Here is a 13,705-nt window from a genome sequence, read left to right on the forward strand (position 1 = left end):
GCGGGGGAAAAGGGGGAGGGAAAGGCCTAGTGCGTAGAGCTTACAAGGTCAAAGATAAGCATGTGAAGTGGAAAGTTTCTAACATGCCCAATGTGTACATGCTGTAACTGCTATTGGGTAGGGAGAAGTCTGAGGGAGAAAACAGAACAAAGCTTACACACAAACAGCTTGGAATAGAAAAGGGAACACTTGCTTGTATGTTCTGTGCTTGATTTGAGACGTGCCTGTCTCCCTGCACCACTTTGAGATCTCAAATCAACTTTGTTTGCTTCTCCACCCCTGGTGTGTCTATTGGTGCGGCGCACACCGGGCAACGAACCCTGTTGCCCCCTCGGGGCCCATCTGGGCTGGCAACGGGGGGTGGGTGTCGCAGATTATCATCCGTCTGCTACAGCGGGGGTTCTTACCCCTTCCTTTGCAGTCTCTAGTACTGGAAGACTGGGCTGATCCCGTCTGGTAGAGCCTATTGTTCCCTCCCGCACTCCGTCCCCAGCACAGAGGTGCAATGAGCAGCAGGCGCTAACATGAGATCAGTTTATTGATTGACACGACAGGCTTGGTGCTCCAGATGGCCAAAGCTGTGGTGACGACGGGGGCTTGTAGAGGGCTGAGTGCTGGCAATGACAGACACACCGGGCAGGGCTCAGCCTCCTGCACCGCTGGACAGGGGCAAGGGCAGCCAGGCTCGGGGCACGCTGAATGCTCACATCCCAGGCTTGCCCTGGGGTCAGCAGAGCCTGGTCCCAGCTTGGCCCACCTGTCCTGGGACCTGGCTGAGGATGGCAGGAGTCTTGTAGGGTTAAAGACCCTGGTCAGACCCAGGGTGAGGGGGAAGCACTGGGGTTCTGCTGCAGGGGGTTCCTGTGTGGCTGGGGAGAAAGGGGTGTTCCCCTAGGTGCTGTGCTCCTTGGGACTTGTCCACACTAGCACAAAGGTGTGTTTAAACCATGATTGACAATATGCTTCAAACCCCCAGTGTGGACAGGGCAGGTCGTAGTTTCACCAAGTGTCAGCTGGGTGAGGGGGTGGCCTGGCACAAGACCCAGCCATTCCTACACTCCTGCTCTGGTCTCATGCAGGGTGTGAGGTGCTGGGCTGGGCTGGGTTGTGCAAGGGGAACCTCACCCTCTCTGGACTCTGCCTGGAATTACATGTCCACGCCCGGCACTGTCAATCCTGCCCAGGATCATTGTGTTTACTGTGAAATGCCCCACTTGTGCCGGGCTGCCCCAACCACCACGAGCCAGGACGGGCTGGTGGGGCTAGATTTCAGCCTACCCCTTCCCTCTCCAGGGCGTCTTCTCTGCGGCAGTAAAAAAAAATCACAAACACCCAAACAGCCATTGTAATCTTAGAAAACAATCATTAACCCCCCCACACACAACCCAGTGATCTTCCTTCTTCCTTCCTCCCTGCCGCGTTGCCCTGCCTCTGTCCTCGAAACACCACTCACACCTGGACCAGAGCGCCACCTACAGGAGGGTATTAACACAACAAACATTGGGGTTGGGACCCACACTATGAACCCACAAAAGCAAGGCAATGAAAAGCCAAGCTGCCTCCCAGTTCATCCTGCTGCTCCTCCCGCTACAGGCACATGTCCTCCCATTGCCACGGCTACTGAACACCACAGACCATGCCCTGTAACCTTAACTCTGCCCATTTCCTCAGTGTGCACACGCCTGTTCCCCAGACAATGGTCCCCCAGCACTAGGGATTGGGGAGGGTTGGGACAGCCACTGGCTGTGCTGGTAGGGTGATTCAGTGCAGAGCTGAGAGCAGAAGGGATGAAGGCAGGGTGGCATTACTAGAAGCAGAGTTAAGGCTGCCATGGGTGGTAGGGAGGTGTCCAGCCTAAGTCAAATAATGCCTCCCCTTAGAGCCCAGAGGGTGAGCCCCAAGACCCAGCCTGAGCTGAGGTTCAGACTCCAGGGCTCATCTGCTCCTTGGCCTCGCTGCTGGGGCTGCCCAGGAGGGGGCCATTAGCGATAACTGTGGTGGTGGCATGTGTGGAGTGGGCACCTGTCCCCATTTTATCTCATAGGCGCCACATGGAGCTGGAGTTCGGGGGCAGCTGAGATGAGCCAAAAAAGAACCTTGTGGATTTAAAAAGTGGCTTTAGGGGCACTCTCGTAGGGCAGTGCAGCAGCACCCCCTGGTGACCACATGCATTATGAATGGGCCACTAGGGATGCTCTCTTCTGTTTCCGAACGGTCAGTCTAAAGCTCCTGTGTCCAGGGCACAACATCGACATCAGCCAACGGGAAAGCTGTGAGCCAAGCCCAGAGGGGTCAGTCGAGCCCCACACCCGTTACCATGTCCCTGGGCAAGCAAACTCACAGCCCAAGGGATTCTTGTGTGTTTCCTCTCCCCACCCAGTGACCACAGAGCCAAGCCAGACCTAGCAGCTTTTAACTTCTCTCTCCTCTGTCTGTGCTGCCAGCCCCAGTATCTGTGTCCTCTTGGGATTCTCATCAGTTCGTTGATCAATCTATCACCAAACACACCCTCTCTCTCCCGGCTCTGTCATATGGCAGCAACATGCACTATTCTAGCTGAGGTCTGCTCAGGTCAGCCTGTTCAGGTTAGATTTAGTTGGGATTGGTCCTGCTTTGAGCAGGGGATTGGACTAGATGACCTCCTGAGATCTCGTCCAACCCTAATCGTCTATGATTCGATGATTCCTGCCCAAGCCTCCCATGGGTTCCTACCTAGTCACTTGCAGGAGCCTGCTTGCCTGAGGAGTCCTTTGGTAGTATATGCACATGCTGCTTCTCTGAGGACAGTCCTGGCCTTCCATTGTCTTCACTTTTTGCACAAGCTCCTGTCGATTCTTCCTCTGCACAAAACAGGCCCAAGGAGCATGAGCACGGGGTTCAACATGGCCTGCTCCAAGGTGCAACCCCGCCCCCCACAGGACGTTCCCAACACGGCCTGACCCAGGGATCTCCACGCTGCAGGACGTGCCCGATGCAGCCTTCCCCAGGGATCTCCATGCTGCAGGATGTGCCCAACGTGGCCTGCCCCAGGGAACTTTGTCCTACAGGATGTTCCCAGCGTGGCCTGCCCCAGGGATCTTCACCCTGCAGGACGTTCCCGTCGTGGCCTGCCCCAGGGATCTCCACCCTGCAGGACATTCCTGTTGCGGCCGGCCCCAGGGATCTTTGCCCTGCAGGACGTTCCTATCCCAGCCTGCCCCAGGGGTCTTCGCCCTGCAGGACGTTCCCAATGTGGCCTGCCTCAGGGATCTCCATGCTGCAGGACATTCCCGTCGCGGCCTGCCCTGCAGGATGTTGCCGATGGAGCCTGCCCCAGGGATCTCCATGCTGCAGGAAGTTCCAGACTCAGCCTGCCACCTCCTTCCTGTGCAGACAGAGGCTGCCACGGAGACGTGACTGAGTGGAGGTCACTGGGATATGACTTTATGTGGGCTGGACACTGTTCTCATGAGTACCAAGGGATTTGGGCTGCCCTGCACAAAGCTCTTTGAGCCAGATTGCCCCCCTGGTAGGCACTGATGCCAAGACATAGGGTCAGGGGCTTGTGCCTCTTCTATCCCGCATAGCCCCTAACATAGGCTATGGGAGCCCTTCAGTGCTGCCCTAAGTGGCTCCCTTGTTCCAGGGACCTGACAGGGCTTTTCAGAATCGAAGGGAGGGGGCAGGTACCCAGTCAGAGCCACTGCAGCCCAGTCCCCCAGCCCAGTGTTCTGAGTCCCCCCTCTAGTGGCTGATTCATTTAAGAGGATAAAAATCTACTACCACCTCCAACTAGGGCCATTATCCTGTTAGCTGAAATGGGGCTTTTAGTGCTTTAGAATCCCAGGTCCAATCCTCAATGGTGACCGAAGGGGGGCCAGGAATGCCAGGACCAAATTCAGGTGGGATGATTTAGGGAAGCTGTCTATGTATAGCTGATATGCAGTGGTGTTGTAGCCGTGTTGGTCCCAGGATATTAGAGAGACAAGGTGGGGGAGGTAATATCTTTTGTTGGACCAATTTCTGTTGGTAAGAGAGACAAGCTTTCCAGCCATACAGAGCTCTTCTTCAGGGCTGGGAAGCTTACTCGGGGGGGGGGGGGGGGGGTGTCACAGCTTAAATACAAGGTGGAACAGATTCTTTAGCACAAGTAGTTAACACATATTTCAAGGGACCATTCAAGGTGAAGTGGCCTGTTAACACCTCTCCAATCATATCTGGGAAGGCAGCTGGGGGGAATGGTTAGTGGGGTACAGATTGTTGTAATAAGCCATAAATCCAGTGTCTCTCGTCAGTCCGTGATTTTTAGTGTCTAGCAAAGTTAGGAATTTAAACTCCCACTCGTCTTTAAACTCATCTTTTGAAGGGGTTGTGCAGGTTTCTTTTGAGGATGAGGACTGAGAGGTAGCATTGCCACCTTTCTAATTGCCTGTAACTGGAGTCCCAAGGCCCCATCCCTGCCGCTTCCCCCAAGACCCTGCCCTGTCGCTCGCTCCTCTCCCTTCCTCCCCGCATTGCTCGCTGGATCCTCTCAAGGAGCCTGCTTGCAGGTAGGAGGCAGTCACGGCTGATGAGGGGCTGGCGTGGGTTAACTCCCGCCCCGCGGTAACTGGATTTTTAGTTAGGGTGCCATTTAGGGTTGTCAGGTCCCCTTTTCGTTGAAAACCAGGCACCTGGCATCCCTAAATGGCACCTGGACACAGAAGCCCACAACCGGAGTGTCCGGGTAAAGGCCAGATGGGTGGCAACCCTACTGAGAGGTCAGATATAGAGTGATCATTTTGTGAAAAGTGCTCATCCACAGGTGACAGGATGTTCTTGTCTTTTATCATTTTCCTGTGTGAGTTCATTGGAGAGCACAGTGATTGTCTAGTTACACCCACATCATTGTTACTGTGCCATTTAGTGCACGGGATGAGGTGCCCCCAGGACCGGTGCTACCATTTAGGCAAACTAGGCGGTTGCCTAGGGCGCCAAGATTTGGGGGCACCAAAAAGCGGTGCCCCCAATTTTTTTTATAGCGTTCTTACACCCCCTCCCCGAGTGCGCAGTCGCTGCTCCACTTCTCCCGCCTCCCAGGCTTGCAGCGCCAATCAGATGGTTGGCGCCGCAAGCCTGGGAGGGGAGGAGAATTAGAGCAGGGGCAACGTGCTCGGGGAGGAGGCAGAGCAGAGGTGAGCTGGGGTGGGGAGCTGCTGCACGGCTCCCTGGGCCAGGGGGGTGGGGAGCTGCCACGGGTTTGCCTCAGGGTGGGGGGACCTGCTGTAGGGCTCCCCACCCCAGCTCACCTCTGCTACGCCCCCTCCCCAAGTACGCCGTCGCTGCTCCACTTCTCCCACCTCCCAGGCTTGTGGTGCCAATCAGCTGTTTGGTGCTGCAAGCCTGGGAGGGGAGGAGAATTAGAGCGGGGGCGGCGTTCTCGGGGAGGAGGTGGAGCAGAGGTGAGCTGGGGTGGGGAGCTGCCATGCAGCTCCCCGGTGGGGAGCTGCCGCAGGGGGGCACCTCAGGGCGGGGGGGGTGGGGAGCTGCCGCAGAGGGGGACCTCAGGGCAGGGGGGTGGGGAGCTGCCGCAGGGCGGGGGGGGTGGGCGGCGCGCAAGATGGAAGTTTCGCCTAGGGCGCGAAACTTCCTTGCACCAGCCCTGGGTGCCCCACATGTTATGATTGCCTTCGATGATGAGATAACTGGCTCTGTGGATATGGGGAAACTGGTGGATGTGATATATCTTGACTTTAGCAAAGCTTTTGATACTGTCTCCCACAGTATTCTTGCCAGCAAGTTAAAGAAGTATGGATTGGATGAATGGACTATAAGGTGGATAGAAAGCTGGCTAGATTGTCGGGCTCAACGGGTAGTGATCAATGACTCAATGTCTAATTGGCAGCCGGTATCAAGCAGACTGCCCCAGGGGTCAGTCCTGGTGCTGGTTTTGGTCTACAACATTATTAATGATCTGGATGATGGGATGAATTTCACCCTCAGCAAGTTCGCAGATGACACTAAGCTGGGGGGAGAGGTAGATACACTGGCGGGTAGGGATAGGGTCCAGAGTGACCTAGACAAATTGGAGGATTGGGCCAAAAGAAATCTGATGAGGTTCAACAAGGACAAGTGCAGAGTCCTGCACTTAGGATGGAAGAATCCCATGCACTGCTACAGGCTGGGGACTGACTGGCTAAACAGTAGTTCTGCAGTACAGGACCTGGGGATTACAGTGGATGAGAAGCTGGATATGAGTCAGCAGTGTGCCCTTGTTGCCAAGAAGGCCAATGGCATATTGTGCTGTATTAGTAGGAGCATTGCCAGCAGATCGAGGGAAGTGATTATTCCCCTCTATTGGACACCGGTGAGGCCACTGGTGAGGCCACTCCTGGAGTATTGTGTCCAGTTTTGGTCCCCCCACTACAGAAAGTATGTGGAAAAATTGGAGATAGTCCAGCGGAGGGCAATGAAAATTATTAGGGGGCTGGAGCACATGACTTATGAGGAGAGGCTGTGCGAACTGGGGTTATTTAGTCTGCAGAAGAGAAGAGTGAGGGGGGATTTGATAGCAGCCTTCAACTACCTGAACGGGGATTCCAAAGAGGAAGGAGATAGACTATTCTCAGTGGTGGCAGATGACAGAACAAGAAGCAATGGTCTCAAGTTGCAGTGGGGGAGGTTTAGGTTGGATATTAGGAAACACTATTTCACTAGGAGGGTGGTGAAGCCCTGGAATGGGTTACCTAGGGAGGTGGTGGAATCTCCCATCCTTAGAGGTTTTTAACGCCCAGCTTGACAAAGCCTTGGCTGGGATGATTTTGTTGGTATTGGTCCTACTTTGAGCAGGGGATTGGACTAGATGACCTCCTGCGGTCTCTTCCAACCCTAATATTCTATGATACGCCTGTGTAGGACTCATGGATCTTGAAAGGGGTGTTATGGGGGGGTGTTCATCATCTTAGAGGTGGAGATATGTCTACAGGTTTTCCATGATGCAATTGACTTGATACAATGTTTGGTAAAGGCAGTTTTAAGTGTGTTAAGATGTGAATCCCGGACTTTCTCCTTGGGAGCATATTCTTGGTATCTGAGTGCCTGGCTGTAGATTTCTTGGTGTGCTTGGGGTGGTTACTGCATCTGTGAAGGTAAGGCTATGTCTACATGAAATCAGTTACAGCGGCACATAAGCACAGATGCTCTAAGCTGAGGGGAGAGAGCTCTTCTATTGGCTTAATTACTCCACCTCCCACAAGAGGTGGTAGGTCTGTTGGCAGAAGAAGCTCTCCTGCAAACATAGCACTGTCTACCCTGGCTCTTAGGTCGGTGTAATTTATGTTGCTCAGGGATGTGGATTATTCCAAAGTTATACTGAAGAAATTTGTAGTGTAGACAAAATGTGGTGATCTGTGGGTTGCCTGTATATAGTTACCTGTAGGGTTCCATTGCTGAAGCAGAGCGTGATATCCAGGAAGTTGGTGCTGGTGTGGGAGTTTTCTAGAAAGAGTTTAATGGATGGGTGGTGGTTGTTGAAATTGTGGTGGAAATCTATGAGCGAGTTTAGGTCATCTGTCTGTGTATCAGGTATATCATTGGTTTTGTGGTGTATTTAAAACTGCCTTCCCCAAACAAGGACACTCCATCAAAGAAGTAGATCACATCCTGGAATGGACCACCCAGATACCCTAAAAAGTATATGGAAATAAAACTCCCTCCATCCACACACCCCTAGCTGTCACCTCCCATCCCACACTAGAATCCGTATGGGGAATCATAAAAAAATTACAACCCATACTTGATGGGGAACATGTTCTGAAAGAAATCTTTCCTGAATGCCTTCTTCTGGCTGTGACAGACCCAGACCAGTGGGGTACAGAAGTCTGGTAGAGGGCAAATATACTGGTCACTGGATGAGTAGTTTTCTGTTCCCTGAGTGACCAGAGCAGGGGCTGCACAAGAGTAATCAGGAACCTGCTAGAACCAGTTAAGGCAGGCAGGCTAATTAGGACACCTGGAGCCAATTAAGAAGCTGCTAGAATCAATTAAGGCAGGCTAATCAGGGCACCTGGGTTTTAAAAGGAGCTCACTTCCGTTTGTGGTGTGAATGTGAGGAGCTGGGAGCACGAGGGTGTGCTGATGGAGGACTGAGGAGCACAAGCGTTATCAGACACCAGGAGGAAGGTCCTGTGGTGAGAATAAGGAAGGTGTTTGGAGGAGGCCATGGGGAAGTAGCCCAGGGAGTTGTAGCTGTCATGCAGCTGTTACAGGAGGCACTATAGACAGCTGCAGTCCACAGGGCTCTGGGCTGGAACCCGGAGTAGAGAGCAGGCCCGGGTTCCCCCCAAACCTCCCAATTGACCTGGACTGTGGGTTCTTCCAGAGGGGAAGGTATCTGGGCTGTTCCCCAACCCACATGGTGAATCTCTGAGGCAAGAAAATCTGCCAATAAGCACAGGGCCCACCAAGATAGAGGAGGAACTTTGTCACATGGCCTTCACACAACCCTCCCAGCTCATCATCAGAAGCAAGAAGACCAGGACCCAGCAATTCAAAGCGGCACCAGATCCTGTCCGAACAACAGTTGCAAAACGTGTAGACATATCTTCACTGCTGTGATGATCAATACCCCCCACAACACACATGCCTATCACAACGTGTGGGGCACCTCATCCAGTGCACTAAATGCCACAGTAACAATGATGCGGGTGTAACCAGACAATCACTATGCTCTCGAACAAACTCACACAGGAAAATGATGAAAGAGAAAAACAGCACATTACCTCGGGCTGAGCACTTTGCACAAAACGATCACTCCATACCTGACCTCTCAGTCCTCATTCTCCAAGGAAACCTGCACAACCCCTTCAAAAGATGAACCTGGGAGCTTAAATTCATAACTTTGCTAGACACTAAATACCGTGGACTGAAGAGAGACACTGGATTTATGGCTTATTACAACAATCTGTAACCCACTAACAACTTCCTCACCCAAGCTGCCCCCCCTGTCCTTCCCCCCCCATGTCACTTCACCTTGAATAGTCCCTTGAAATGTGTATTTACTTTCACTAAACAATCTGTTCCATCTTGTATTTAGCTGTGACACGCTGAGCACATTCCCAGCCCTGAAGAAGAGCTTTGTGCAGCTCGAAAGCTTCTCTCTCACCAACAGAAGTTGGTGCACTAAAATCATTTACCTCACCCACCTTGTCTCTCTGTGTACAGTTTATGAATTCTGTTTGATTTTGGAAACTTTATGGGTATCTGTAACACGCTGCAGATTCCACTTTGAATGGTGGGCGTCTGTGGTGCCATATGTCTCCATATGGAGCTAAAATGCACAGGAGCTGACTGGAGAAATTCATGTCCTGGCACAGGGCTAACAAAGGAGCAGTAGCGTAGCTAGTGGGGTGCAGGGGAAGCAGCCGCTTCCCCTCAGCACATTTTCAAAAAGCGGCGCGCCTGCCGGCTGGCGCTGACCTCCTACAGGCAAGGGGGGCAGCATGGCCGGAGGAGCCATGGGGAGGGGGCGGCACGACCGGAGGAGCGAGGGGGGGGCTCAGCAGGGCGGCCCGCACCGCGGCCCGCAGCCAATGGGGGTGTGGTGGGTGTGGCCGGAGGAGGCAGAGCAGGGGGCGCAGCATGGCAGCCCGCACAGCGTGGCCGGCAGCCGCGGCCAGAGGAGCGAGGGGGGGTGCAGCGGGGCGGCCCGCAGCCAATGGGCCGGGACAGCGGGAGTGGCCAGAGGAGGCAGAGCAGCTGTGAGATTCCTTGCACAGGCCCATTGTCCCATTGGAATAAGTCTTCTTTCCTTTCCTTCGCCTGCTGCTCTAGCCCCCTGGTGTCCAAGTGAGACACAAGCTCAGCCCTGGCGCGGGCAGGTCCCGCGTGGCCCGAGCCTGCTGCAGTGAGCTCCGCTCCTGCCCCAGCCCCAGACGCACCCACCCGCGGCGCACTGAGACACGGAGGCAAAGGACCTTGCTTGTCCCGGGCCCAGGGGCCCCGATCGGGACCTGGGCAGCTTGCAGGGCTCACGAGAAGCAGGAGACCCCCGCCCCCGCCGCAACCCTCTGCAGCCGCTGGCTGGCCACCCGGCTCTGTAATCAGAGATGCAGCGCTCGGCTGTTCCCCTGCCCTAAAATCCAGCCTCCCTCCCGGCACGGGCTTGTCCCTCCTCCGCACACAAAGGCTGGTGTGGGAGGCAAAGTCCCAGGGAATGGTGGGGCCGGGGAGGCCGCAGGAGCAGGGGGCAGCGAGAACCCACCCGGGGCCGGGAGAGCCCTGCAAAGGAGGCACAGACACACACACCCTTCTGCAGCGTGGCCGACAGCCGTGGCCAGAGGAGCAAGGGGGGGCGCATCATGGCAGCCAGCAGCCAATGGGGTGGCAGAGCGGCCGAAGGAGGAGCCAAGGGGGGGTGCCTTTTTTATGTTTGCTTCCCCTGCTCTTAGATCCTGGCTACACCACTGCAAAGGAGGGTCGTTAAACTTTGATGATTTTCTGTTCAAATGGAGCATCTGTGAACAAAGAGATGGCTGCTGCCCAAGGCACACCAGATGAGGCTGATTGGAAGGTCATCTGACAAAGGGGGCCAGGGGTTATAAGAGAAAAGGTCTCTCACTGGCCATTTGAGAAAGAGAGACAGAGAGCGATAGAGAGGGGAGACAAGAAGCAGAAGGAAGCTGGCTGCAGGAATAAGAGAAGACTTCATGATCTGGAGGAGAAGCCATGTGAAGAAGGAGGTATTTGGGCCCCTTAGAGGAGTCCAGAGAATGCTCCACAATGGTGAGGAAACTGAGGCAGAGAAATGCGTCCAGATGCGATGTTAATTTGTCTAGCGCTGGGTAATTCTTGTACTATCTACAATAATGAACAATTGGATTTAGACTCCTTTGAAAAGCTTGTGTGTCTGTTTGCTTTCCCATCATGTCCCTGAAGGATGTGGGAACCTAGGGACAATGAAATGACTAATGGACATGCCACCATAGAGCAATGATGCCATGATGGGGTAGCCATGCTGTTGATGGAAGAGTAGATAGGTAAAGATAGACAGAGAGAGAAAAAGAGCCCTGTGCAGATCTCAAAGTCCTTTGAAGATATTCGCTTTCAGTCCCATGTCAAGCAGGGAGAGAACATCTCCCTGCAATACAGAAGGGGAAGCTGAGGCACAGAGAGGGGACGATATCTGCTCAAAGTCACACAGAGCCAGGGATAGAACCCAGGCGTTCTGTCTCCCACTCCAGCAGCATCCCCTCTGCCCCAGAAACTGCAGGAGAGTCTGTGGTGTCTGTGCATTCATCCTGCACTTAGGCAAAGCAGCAAAAATCAGAAAGCGAGTGAGAAGCTAGGGAACCGGTTCTCGTTTGGCTGCATCAGTTGCTCTGGAGTCAGTGATGTGTGTATCCTGCTTTGCAGGCTGCCAGGAGGGGGACAGAATTTCATGGTAAATATTTGATGAGGGTTTTGGAGGAATTTGTTAAAAGGCTGTTCCAGTGAATGATTCATCAGGGCGGGAAGAGATTAAAGCATTTCCCCCGGCTGCATCATGGCCCCTTGGAGCATCCAGAGCCCCAGCTGCTCTCCCGTGTGCTCACCAATAGCGCTGATCTGGACAAGACACTCCTGTGCCTCTTGCCTTGTGACCTGGGTCTATCACTCAGCCTGTTCAGCGGCTGGTGGGATTGATGGGTAGCCACAGCTTTTCCCTGTGACCACTAGAGGCCAGTGTTCCCACCACTGCTGCAGATCCTTTCTTTTTGCCATCAGACCCAAGGCCTTTGCCCTCCATCTCGTTCCCACAGCCTCTCGAAGACATGGCTTCACTTAGCCCATCAGGGCGGGGAAGCAGGACACACTGAAGGTGGCAGGAGGAGCATGAAAGTGGGGGGCACCACGGGGAGAGGGTAGCATGGGACAGGGGGCAGAAAAAAGGGGGGTTGCCCCACATAGCACCAGCACAGGGCACAAGGAGGTTGGGGCTTTTGGGTCAGAGCTAAGGTTATTACTGAGATATGTCATGTGAATTTCCACACCTAAAGCCCTGCTGCTAAGCAAAAGCTGTTGTCAGGGTAACAGGCACTATGTTTCCACTCCCACAGCTGCTCCTTTGCAGGGCTTTGAGGCTCAGCCTGGTTGAATATTGTGTGCTTGTATGTGGGCTTTATGAGGATATTTATGGTAAATGCCTCCTTGCAGTACAGGATAGGAGGTTTCCAATTCTTGGGTCAGAGAGGAGGGGATGGTCCCAGCTGAACTGATCTCATGGCCAGGACTGAGGGGGTATCTCATGGGGAGGTAAAACCCTCTCATGCCTAGGGTTACCATACGTCCGGATTTTCCCGGACATGTCCAGCTTTTGGGGGTTCAAATCCCCGTCCGGGGGGAAATCCCCAAAAGCCGGGCATGTCCGGGAAAATCGGGAGGGAGGGATGGAGGGCTCGGCCGGGGCCGGTGCGGGGCCGGGGGCATGGTGCAGGGCCGGGCGCGGTGCCGGGCCGGGGTAGCGGGGGGTGCGCCGGACTGCGGGGCCGGGCGGGGAGCCGGTCCGGGGTAGCGGGGGGGGGGGGTGCGCCGGGCTGCGGGGCCGGGCGGGGAGCCGGTCCGGGGTAGCGGGGGGTGCGCCGGGGAGCCGGTCCGGGGTAGCAGGGGGTGGTGTGCGGGGCTGCGGGGCCGGGCGGGGAGCCGGGGGTGCGCGGGGCCGCGGGGCGGTCCGGGGTAGCGGGGGGGGTGCGCGGGGCCGGGCGGGGAGCCGGTCCGGGGTAGCGGGGGGGGGGGGGTGCGCGGGGCCGCGGGGCCGGGCGGGGAGCCGGGGGTGCGCGGGGCCGCGGGCCGGTCCGGGGTAGCGGGGGGGGGTGCGCCAGGGAGCCGGTCCGGGGTAGCGGGGGGGGGGGGGTGCGCGGGGCCGGGCGGGGAGCCGGGGGTGCGCGGGGCTGCGGGCCGGTCCGGGGTAGCGGGGGGGTGCACGGGGCCGCGGGGCCGGGCGGGGAGCCGGTCCGGGGTAGCGGGGGGGTGCGTGGGGCCGCGGGGCCGGGCGGGGAGCCGGTCCGGGGTAGCGGGAGGGTGCGCGGGGCCGCGGGGCCGGGCGGGGAGCCGGTCCGGGGTAGCGGGGGGGGTGCGCCGGGCCGCGGGGCCGGGCGGGGAGCCGGGGGTGCGCGGGGCCGCGGGCCGGTCCGGGGTAGCGGGGGGGTGCGCGGGGTCGCGGAGCCGGGAGCCGGTCCGGGGTTGTGGGTCCGGGCCGCTGGGGGTTGCGCTGGGCCGCGGGGCCGGGAGCCAGTCCGGGATAGCTGGGGGGGGTGCGCTGGGCCGCAGGGCCCGAGCCGACCCAGGCTGGAGCCGCCGGGGGGGCCAGCCTGGGCCGCGCCTCCTCCCCCCACACACCCCCCCCCTTACCTGCTTCAGGCTTCCCGCGAATCAAATGTTCGCGGGAAGCAGGGGAGGGGGCGGAGACTTTGGGGAGTGGGCGGGGCTGGGGGCGGGGCCGGGGCCCGTGGAGTGTCCTCCATTTGGAGGCACAAAATATGGTAACCCTACTCATGCCTCAGATCCCCTCCTGTACCCTGGGGCGGATAGCCCTGCCCATCTCCCCAGGGGGCTGGGAGGGTAAATGCATTAAAGAAGGTGAGGCACCCAGATACCATGGTGATGGTACCTGAGACAGAGAGGGACATGCAGGCCCAGGGACACAAAGCAAAGCTCAATGCCGCATTTAATCACCCACGGGCCCAAACTTCCTGGGAGCTGGGAGCAGACA

General features: G+C 56.5%; 1 protein-coding gene across 2 annotated transcripts in view; it reads right to left on the reverse strand.

Annotated features, from left to right (window-relative positions):
* Positions 1-520: 520 nt before the first annotated feature.
* The window catches only part of PPP1R1A (protein phosphatase 1 regulatory inhibitor subunit 1A), a 76,303-nt gene continuing 63,118 nt past the window's right edge, over positions 521-13,705 (reverse strand). The window contains exons 6-7 of one of the 2 annotated variants that reach the window (XM_054013210.1): positions 2,739-2,840; positions 521-1,472 (exon numbers count right to left, since the gene is read on the reverse strand). In XM_054013210.1, the coding sequence (XP_053869185.1) occupies positions 1,450-1,472; positions 2,739-2,840 (125 nt within the window). In that variant the 3' untranslated portion in view covers positions 521-1,449. Of the gene's footprint in view, positions 1,473-2,712; positions 2,841-13,705 lie in introns of both variants that reach the window. The other variant, XM_054013209.1, reaches the window with a different exon arrangement.

The sequence above is a fragment of the Malaclemys terrapin genome, chromosome 23 (genome assembly GCF_027887155.1).
Source record: "Malaclemys terrapin pileata isolate rMalTer1 chromosome 23, rMalTer1.hap1, whole genome shotgun sequence".
Classification (NCBI taxonomy): domain Eukaryota; kingdom Metazoa; phylum Chordata; order Testudines; family Emydidae; genus Malaclemys; species Malaclemys terrapin.